This window comes from Octopus sinensis, linkage group LG27 (assembly GCF_006345805.1).
Source record: "Octopus sinensis linkage group LG27, ASM634580v1, whole genome shotgun sequence".
NCBI lineage: Eukaryota > Metazoa > Mollusca > Cephalopoda > Octopoda > Octopodidae > Octopus > Octopus sinensis.
This window is the reverse complement of record NC_043023.1, coordinates 5,445,465-5,455,799: the sequence shown is the minus strand read 5'-3', so window position 1 is coordinate 5,455,799 and position 10,335 is coordinate 5,445,465. Positions and strand designations below refer to the sequence as shown.

Below are 10,335 nucleotides of genomic sequence, written 5' to 3'. Positions count from 1 at the left end.
AATACAGTTTCTCCAAAATTAAACATATATATGAATTTATATAAATAAGGATAAGATTGTTATTTAAATACCAATCTTATCAGGTGACCAGCATGGGAATAAAAACCTTCAAAGGTAATAATTATTATTAAAATTATAATTAAGGTTTCTAAGAGATACCTCCATGCTGGAAATAGCAGCCAAAACTTGACTCTAAAACCACATTAAATGTTCATACAGCACCAGGAGATAAAACAAAAAGACAAGATGAACTAGCAAAAAATTACTGGATAATTCCAGATCCCAGATTTCTGGCTTTGCATAAGAAATGCTTTACCTCATCAGTAGAATATACTCAGATAGTAACATATTTCCAGCGTGGAGGTATCTCTTAGATACCCTAAATTATAATTTTAATATATATATATATACATATACATATATATATATATTTATACACACACACAATCATATGTGTGTATGTAAATAAATAAGCACACATTTCTGCATGTATGTCTGTGTTATTCAAGTGCCACACACCTCCCCCTCGACATAGTCACATGAAATTCATCTGACTGAAAACCAATCCCTTCAATTCCACTCGTTCACATCTATAAACTCCTGCCTCCCACCTATTTCCTGTTCTCTTGACTAATTAAATAATCCAGTCAAATGACTTTTAGCTAAGTCCGTAGATAACAAGATAACAAATTTGAAGTTATTTACACAATTACAAATTAAGATTTAAAAAATTTTTTGATCATCTGTCATTATAGTCAGAGGTGTGGTTCTGTGGTAAGAGGATTCCTTTCCAGCCACATGTTTCTGGTGAGACGATTTAGCATCTATTTCTCAGCATATAGGCTAGAAAATTTTTTCTAAGCCTTTATTATAATTATACATATAATTTCACCTTAATCGGTCTTCCCTTTTATAAGCTGGCCCCTGATAAAATTTTTTTTTAAAGTTTTATCCTCTAACATTATATATATATATCAATAATTTATATTAAGGTTTTTATAATTGTATATTTTATAATTTGCCTTTCATCTTATATGTATTGAATTTTAAAGCATATATATATGTTATTATGGTTCTCATATATATGTGTGTGCTTGTGTTTGTCCCCCCAACATTGCTTGACAACCGATGCTGGTGTGTTAAATAAATAAATAAGTCAACATTCTAATATCCGAAAGCTGATGAACCAACTAAATTGTTTCTCCATTTTCTTATTTGCATTATATATATATATATAATACATATATAACGGCGGTGCATCAGCATGGCCGCAGCTCTAAGCTGAAACTAGAAAAAAAAATATATATATTATATTCTTTTACTTGTTTCAGTCATTTGACTGTGGCCATGCTGAAGCACTGCCTTGAAGGGTTTTAGCCAAACAAATTGACCCCAGAACTTAATTTAAGTTTAGTACTTATTCCATCAGTTTCTTTTTCCAAAGTGTTAAGTTATAGGGTTGTAAACACACCAACACTGGTTGTCAAGCGGTGATGGGGGTGGGACAAAACCCAAAGACACACACACACACACATATGACAGGCTTCTTTCAGTTTCTGTCTCCCAAATCCATTCACAAAACTTTAAGCATTTACGCACATATGTGCATGAACACATATTCATATACTCACACACTGATATAGTCATATACACATGCACACGTGTCCTTTTTTGCCCAGATGAGGACAAGTCTATGAGAGGGTTTCTTTAAAAAAAAAAAATATATATATATATATATAACCCACTGAAGTCCCTTTATTTTGTGAATATCAAAGATGTCTGTATGCATCTTAGAGTCTCTTCCAGAATAAACAGGATTTTAGATTTTTTCCCCCATAAATATTCAGTTTTCCTCCGGGAGGAGATTTCTGGAGACATCATTGGAGAGGCTATGTTCGACTGGTCCGGAACTGAGAAATCTGGAATGGGCATACAAGTTTCTTCGGTGTGAGGAGAGAACGTGTTCAGTCTGGTGAGCTGTGGCGCCAACATTCCGACTACTGGCCATCCTGCAAGAAGCATATACATACACATAAATATACACATATGTATAAATAAACACACACACACACACACACACACGTTCTCTCTCTTGCCTAAACACACACACAAATAAAGCCACGTATACATATTTGGTTAATGAGAGAGACAGAAGATGGAAGATACAAGAATCTTTATTGATCACTAGAATTGTTTCAGTGGAGGCACGTGGCTTAGTGGTTAGGGTGTTGAACTCATGATCATAAGGTTGTGGTTTCAATTCCTGGACCGGGCGACGCGTTGTGTTCTTGAGCAAAACACTTCATTTCACGTTGCTCCAGTCCACTCAGCTGGCAAAAATGAGTAACACTGCGATGGACCGGCATTTCGTCCAGGTGGGGAATTTCTACGCCACTGAAACCAGGAGACCGGCCCTTATGAGCCTGGCATGGCTTGAAAAAGAACATTTTTTTAAAATAATTATTTCAACCCATCAAGCATCAATCCCTTGCAGGTGGGATTCTGTAGTGATCAATAACTATTCTCATAGATTCCAACTTTCATCTCTCTCATTATATATATAGTGAGAATTTACAAAAAAACAAAAGATGAAGACAGGTGGTGTAAACAACAAACAGATGTATTAGTTTAACGTTTGGGAAGTGAGAAAGTCTTTTATGTTTTGAGCCTGTGCTCTTTGACAGAAAGGAACACAGAAATAAACAGGGAGAGAATGACACGTCCTTTTTTTCTTTGTATCATCTATCTGGATGTTTTGCGTTCTTGTCCCATTTTGTATTTTATATATATATATATACATACATATATATATTTGTAAGCCTAGTACTTATTCTATCAGTCTCTTTTGCCGAACCGCTAAGTTACGGGGACGTAAACACACGACCATCGGTTGTCAAGCAATGTCAAACACAGACACACACACATATATATACATATACATACATACGATAGGCTTCTTTCAGTTTCCGTCTACCAAATCCATTCACAAGGCTTTGGGTGGCCCGAGGCTATAGCAGAAGACACTTGCCCAAGATGCCACACAGTGGGACTGAACCCGGAACCATGTGGTGCATAAGCAAGCTACTTACCACACTGCCACTCCTGCATCCAAATTACTTTTATGGAACCAACTTCATGGTGGTGTAAGAAGGGGAAAATGTTGTCAGACATTGACAACTTGATTGTAGACATTGGCCTGGAATGTATCCAGGACACCGAAACAATTGTGTTGGAGAGAGAGGTGTGGCAGACGGACTTTGTTGCTGTGACTCAGGTCAGAACCTAACCATAAAAAAAAACAGAGTGGCTGTGTGGTAAGTAGCTTGCTTACGAACCACAAGATTCCGGGTTCAGTCCCACTGCGTGTCAACTTGGGCAAGTGTCTTCTATTATAGCTTCGGGCTGACAAAATCTTTGTGAGTGGATTTGGCAGACGGAAACTGAAAGAAGCCTGTCGTATATATGTGTATATGTATATATATATATATATGAAGCATGGAACAAACTGCCGACATCAGTTGTTAGTTGTCAGAGCACTGCATCCTTCAAAACTTCCATGCTTCCTGAGATTCGCTAACACTACACCTGATTTTCTCCCCTCCATACAGACGCAAGCATGTATCTGACTCATGCATTGTTCGCTTTCCAGACGTTTGTACATTACTGCATATGCTTTATACGCACTTTCTGACAAGTTGTGGTGCACCTGAGCACTATATACAATAATTTCATTATTATTATTTCATTATTATTATATATATATACACATACATATGACGTGGAACAAATATAGTATTATTGGATGCTCAGGATAGAAGGTGGGTTTAACGTTTAGAGCGGAGCTCTTCGTCGGAAACATAGGTGAAGGAAGATCCAGAATATATATATGTATATATATATATATATATATATATATATATATATATATATATATGTATATATATGTATGTATGTATGTATGTGTGTGTGTGTATCTGTGTTTGTCCCCCCCAGCATCGCTTGACAACCGATGCTGGTGTGTTTACGTCCCCGTAACTTAGCAGTTCGGCAAAAGAGACCGATAGAATAAGTACCAGGCTTACAAAGAATTAGTCCTGGGGTCGATTTGCTTGACTAAAGGCGGTGCTCCAGCATGGCCGCAATCAAATGACTGAAACAAGTAAAAAAATGACTGAAACAAAAAAAACCAGAGAAATTACATTCTTGGATATGAGATAAAGCTGTCAACTGGCACCAATAATGATGGTTACGAGTCATGTAGTACTCCAGCATATTTCCAGCCAATGAATACAAGGACCGCTTATCTTAATGTCAACAACCTTTAATCTACGACAAGTGTTACACCAATTGTCCACCAAGTGAAACACTTTATATTCATAATCACTGCTTATCTCGGTTCCTGTTGAGAAGGAAGCGTATATATCAAGCACGTTTAATTCATTGGTAAGAGATAGATCACTAAAGTACTTTTAGAAAATTGTTTTACAAAATTTCAGGCGGTGATTGGTGCATTGCAGAATTTACGACAGGCCTCATACTTCTGGATGTGTATCCAAGTCCGGGTTAAATTCACCAGCTTTGACAAGTTCCGTGTTGTTTGTTTGCAAAGTAGTTTTGCACAATGGAATATGTATGAACTGCAAAGGCGGCGAGCTGGCAGAGACGTTAGCACGCTGGGTGAAATGCTTTGTGGTATTTTGTCTGCCGTTAACATTCTGAGTTCAAATTCCGCCGAGGTCGACTTTGCTTTTCATCCTTTTGGGGTCAATAAATTAAGTACCAGTTATGCACTGGGTTCGATCTAATCGACTTAATCCCTTTGCCTGTCCTTGTTTGTTCCCTCTATGTTTAGCCCCTTGTGGGTAGTAAAGAAATAAGAATCGTTAGCACACTGGGAAAAGTGCTTAGTGGTATTTCATCTGTCTCTACGTTCTGAGTTCAAATTCTGCTGAGGTCGACTTTGCCTTTCATCTTTCCAGGGCCGATAAAATAAGTTTGTTTGTTCCTTCTCGAGTCATGCCTGGCTCATAAGGGCCAGTTTTCCAGGTTTCCTTGGCATATAGGTTCCCCACCTGGACGGGACACCGGTCCATCACAGGTGAGCTGCAAGATGCAGGAGGAAAGAGTGAGAGAAAGTTGTGGCGAAAGAATCAGCAGAAGTTTGCCATTACCTTCTGCCGGAGCCGCATGGAGCTTAGGTGTTTCTGAGATTTGAACCCACGATCCCTCGACCATGTGTCCACTGCTCTAACCACTAGGCCATGTGCCACCACGATAAAATAAGTACCATTTGAATATTAGGGGGTGGGGGTCAATGTAATTGACTATCCCCCTCCCCCGAATTTCAGGCCTTGTGCCTATAGCACAAAAGATTATTATTATTATTATTTTATTATTATTATTATTATTATTATTAAGGTGGTGAGCTGGCAGAATTGTTAGCGTGCCGGGTGAAATGCCAAGTGGCATTTCTTCTATACTCTCTCTCTTTTACTTGTTTCAGTCATTTGACTGCGGCCATGCTGGAGCACCGCCTTTAATCGAGCAACTCGACCCCGGGACTTATTCTTTTGTAAGCCCAGCACTTATTCTATCGGTCTCTTTTGCCAAACCGCTAAGTAACAGGGATATAAACACACCAGCATCGGTTGTCAAGCAATGCTAGGGGGACAAACACAGACACACAAACACAAACACACACACACATATATATATATGTACATATATATGATGGGCTTCTTTCAGTTTCCATCAACCAAATTCACTCACAAGGCTTTGGTCAGCCCGAGGCTATGGTAGAAGACACTTGCCCAAGGTGCCACGCTTTGGGACTGAACCTGGAACCATGTGGTTGTGCTGAGGTCAACTTTGCCTTTCATCCTTTTGGGGGGAGGTCAATGTAGCTGACTAGTCCTAGTCCCCTCCTCACAAACTTCAGGCCTCATGCCTTTAGTACAAAGGAATATCAATATTATTAAGGTGGTGACCGGGCAGAATCGTTAGCACACCGGGCAAAATGCTTAGTGGTACTTCATCTGTCTTTGTGTTCTGAGTTCAATTTATGCTGAGATTGACTTTGCCTTTCATCCAATTGGGGTCAATAAAATAAGTACCAGTTACGCACTGGGGTTGATGTCATCGACTTACCTCCTCCCCCAAACTTGTTGGCCTTGTGCTAAAATTGGAAACCAACATATAGGCAGTATATATATATATTTTTCATGGGAATCCGGGGTAGAGGTTGACCCAGGAAGATATGGGATGAGGTGGTCAAGCATGACCTTCATATGTTGGGTCTCACAGAGGCAATGACAAAAGACTGAGACCTCTGGAGATATGCTGTGACTTCGAAGACCCAACAAATGAAGTGAGTTCATGGCTCACAGGACGGCCTGCTGTGCTAACCTTGGTTCGTAGGGTGACCTGCTGTGCTTGGGGAGACCTATTCAGTCAAGTACATCAACACCAACATCAAAATAATAATCAAATGGAAATTGTAGTTAAGATATCTGTGCCGGTGGCACGTAAAAACACCATCCAAATGTGGCTGATGCCAGTGCCACCTGACTGGAGTCCATGTCGGTGACATGTAAAAAGAACCAACCAACTGTGGCCGTTTGCCAGCCTCCTCTGGCCCCTGTGCCGGTGGCATGTAAAAAGTACCCACTACACTCACGGAGTGGTTGGCACTAGGGAGGGCATCCAGCTGTAGAAACACTGCCAGATCAGACTGGAGCCTGGTGCAGCCTCCTGGCTTCCCAGATCCCAGTTGCACCGTCCAACCCATGCTCGCATGGAAAACGAACGTTAAACGATGATGATGATGATATATATATATATATTTCATTTTTGGATTTGGTTTGCAAGATTCTTTATGTGAGTTGATGTGTTGAAGCATATTTGGTTGTGTCTGGGGAAAGAAATTCTTGTTGCGTCTTCCAACCTTTTCAATAGTCGTGACTGTATGTATGTGTATAATGAAGGCTTAGTGGTTAGGGTTCAAGTACCAGTGGCGCATTGAGTCCTTGAACAAGACTCTTTATTTCTCAGTGCACCAGTCCACTCAGCTGGCAAAAATGAGTAGTACCTGTATTTCTCCCCAAGAAATATGTGAAGGGGTATGTGTGTCTGTGGAGTACTCAGCCACTTGCACGTTAACCTTAAGAGCAAGCTGTTTTGTTGATCAGATCAACTAAAACCCTCAATCTTTGTAAGCAACAGAGTGCCAATTATTTTGTGAAGGTGCATGGCTTAGTGGTTAGGGCACTGCACTCATGATTGTGAGATTGTGGGTTCGATACCCAGACCGGGCGTTGCGTTGTGTTCTTGAACAAAGCATTTCATTTCACGTTACTCTGCGATCATTTGGACATCTGACATGTGTCACCCAGTTGCACCTGTACAGGTAATGTCAGTTTGAAGGAGCTTATGTCTACACAAACATTTGATCACTATAAACAAATCGTCTGTGTGGTTGTTTGGTAAGAAATTGTCAAACCTTCATACGTTACCTAACGACAGAAGAGTCCATCATATGTATATGTGTGTGTGTGTATATGGGCTTCTTTCAGTTTTCATCAACCAAACCCACTCACAAGGCTTTGGCTAGCCTGTGGCTATAGCAGAAAACACTTGCTCAAGGTGCCACACAGTGGGACTGAACCTGGAACCATGTGGTTGAGAAGCAAGCTTCTTACCACACAGCCACTCCTGACCCTATCAGTTCCTCTTTTCAATTTACAGTTTTTTAAAAAATAGTTTTGAATTCTTTTTTTCATTTTCAAAGCATTTAAAACTCACTAACCTTTTCGTTACTCTTTCTCTTTACTCTTTTATTTGTTTCAGTCATTTGACTGCGGCCATGCTGGAGCACCGCCTTTAGTCGAGCAAATCGACCCCAGGACTTATTCTTTGTAAGCCCAGTACTTATTCTATCGGTCTCTTTTGCAGAACCGCTAAGTGACGGGGATGTAAACACACCAGCATCAGCTGTCAAGCAATGCTAGGGGGACAAACACAGACACACATACATAAACACACATATACATATATATATATATATATATATATATATATATATATATATACGACAGGCTTCTTTCAGTTTCCGTCTACCAAATCCACTCACAAGGCATTGGTCGGCCCGGGGCTATAGCAGAAGACACTTGCCCAAGATGTCACGCAGTGGGACTGAACCCGGAACCATGTAGTTGGTTAGCAAGCTACTTACCACGCAGCCACTCCTGCGCCTATGCGTTACTGTATTTATTTTGAGATGCTCTGTGTTTCTTTCAATTAATTTTGAATCTAAAATAATTTGGTTATCATTAATCTAGTGTTAGGAACATAAATTGTGACTAAGATTTGGTGGAAGGTTTTAAATCAAAACTTATGGAAACAAGACATTTGAACTCAGAGCCAGACCGGTTTCAGCCGGGTTGATCACGAAAGGGTTAAAACCATTAAAACAACTCACCAAGTTGGTTCTTGCTGCAACGAAGTACTCCGAGAGATTTTAGGTTCAACCTTCACTTCATAATGTGTTGACGAAGGGCTTCCTTCTCTCACCATTGCTGTTAGTTCAATGTTATCAAGCATTATTTTACTATCGCTGGTGAAGATAATCTCACTTTTGCAATTAGGGTAGAGAATGACATCATTGACAACCACTTCCTTGGATGAGCTGATATTGCGCAGTTTAAACGTGCCACAGTTGTTGACGGGCAACCACAGAACAGCATAGTTCCTCGACATACAATCGTCATTGAGCTGGACGTCAGAATCGAGTCTCCGTCCAAAAGACACATGTTCGCCTTTCGCACGGACTATCACGTCCTTCGGAAAGTATTTAATCACCGAGGTTGAAAGCATTGATGGCTTGTAGAAGAGTGTGAGACGAGTTGGAGTGTGTGGGGTCACACTAGATAAATGTCTTCTGTAGTTTGATAACCCCGTCTCATCCATACTCTGATAGTGTTGGAGATGATTATGGCTGCCACAATTGTTGTTGCCATAGTTTGAGGCTTTTTGTTCCATTATGCTGTTTTGTTCAGCTAATACTTTGGCACTCACACCATTTGTGTCCCCAGGGCCTCTCCCTTTGCTTACCACTTCACTATCCACCCGATCTCTCTCCTTCGTCACACCCTCAGCATCCACCCGATCTCTCTCCTTCGTCACACCCACAGCATCCACCCGATCTCTCTCCTTCGTCACACCCACAGCATCCACCCGATCTCTCTCCTTCGTCACACCCTCAGCATCCACCCGATCTCTCTCCTTTGTCACACCCTCAGCATCCACCCGATCTCTCTCCTTTGTCACACCCTCAGCATCCACCCGATCTCTCTCCTTCGTCACGCCCACAGCATCCACCCGATCTCTCTCCTTCGTCACACCCTCAGCATCCACCCGATCTCTCTCCTTTGTCACACCCTCAGCATCCACCCGATCTCTCTCCTTCGTCACACCCACAGCATCCACCCGATCTCTCTCCTTCGTCACACCCTCAGCATCCACTCGATCTCTCTCCTTTGTCACACCCTCAGCATCCACCCGATCTCTCTCCTTTGTCACACCCTCAGCATTTACCCGATCTCTCTCTTTTGTCACACCCTCAGCATCCACCCGATCTCTCTCCTTTGTCACACCCTCAGCATCCACCTGATCTCTCTCCTTTGTCACACCCTCAGCATCCACCCGATCTCTCTCCTTCGTCTCATCCTCAGCATCCACCCGATCACTGTCCCTCATCACGCCCTCAGTATCTACCTGGTTACCCCTTTCTTCAGTGAGATTTTCCACCCCAGCATCCATCCTCACACTTTCTATCATTTCCTCTTCATCATTTACAACATTTTGCACCCTGGAACCTAACTCTACGCTGTCCATTACACCTCGGTTCCAAATATCAGACCCTCCAGCATAGTTGACTCCATTGTTGTTGTCCACGCTCTGCCTGTCCCCTATGCTTACCTCCTCGCTGATCACTGTACCATGAAGCCTAATACCCACTCTACCCTGAACACTAATCACCACTTCATTCTCGTTTCCTTGATGTGCTTCAACACAAGGTATTACATTCACCATCCTTCAGAGAGCTGTCCTACCCCTGGCTGTTCTCTGTTGAGTCTACCAAAATGGCACAACTACACACACATACCAGGGGACAGGTATGTGCTGAGAGGTGGACTTGTCACCTGGAAGGTCCTTCAAATGGCCAACAAAATGATTTGCTACCAAATTTGATTCCTCTTCAAAATTCTGGAGAACCTACAAAAAAAAAAAGAAAAAAGAAGATATATATAAGATATAAAGAAAGAGAGCAAGTAAGAG

The 10,335-nt window shown here is 41.3% G+C and overlaps 1 protein-coding gene across 1 annotated transcript in view; it reads right to left on the bottom strand.

Moving 5' to 3' along the window:
* Positions 1–1,729: 1,729 nt before the first annotated feature.
* Positions 1,730–10,335, bottom strand: part of LOC115225355 (kinesin-related protein 12) — a 28,489-nt gene continuing 19,883 nt past the window's right edge. The window contains exons 2-3 of the mRNA XM_029796305.2: positions 8,477–10,272; positions 1,730–2,009 (exon numbers count right to left, since the gene is read on the bottom strand). Coding sequence (XP_029652165.1) covers positions 1,844–2,009; positions 8,477–10,089 — 1,779 coding nt within the window. The 5' untranslated portion in view covers positions 10,090–10,272 and the 3' untranslated portion in view covers positions 1,730–1,843. The remainder of the gene's footprint in view (positions 2,010–8,476; positions 10,273–10,335) is intronic.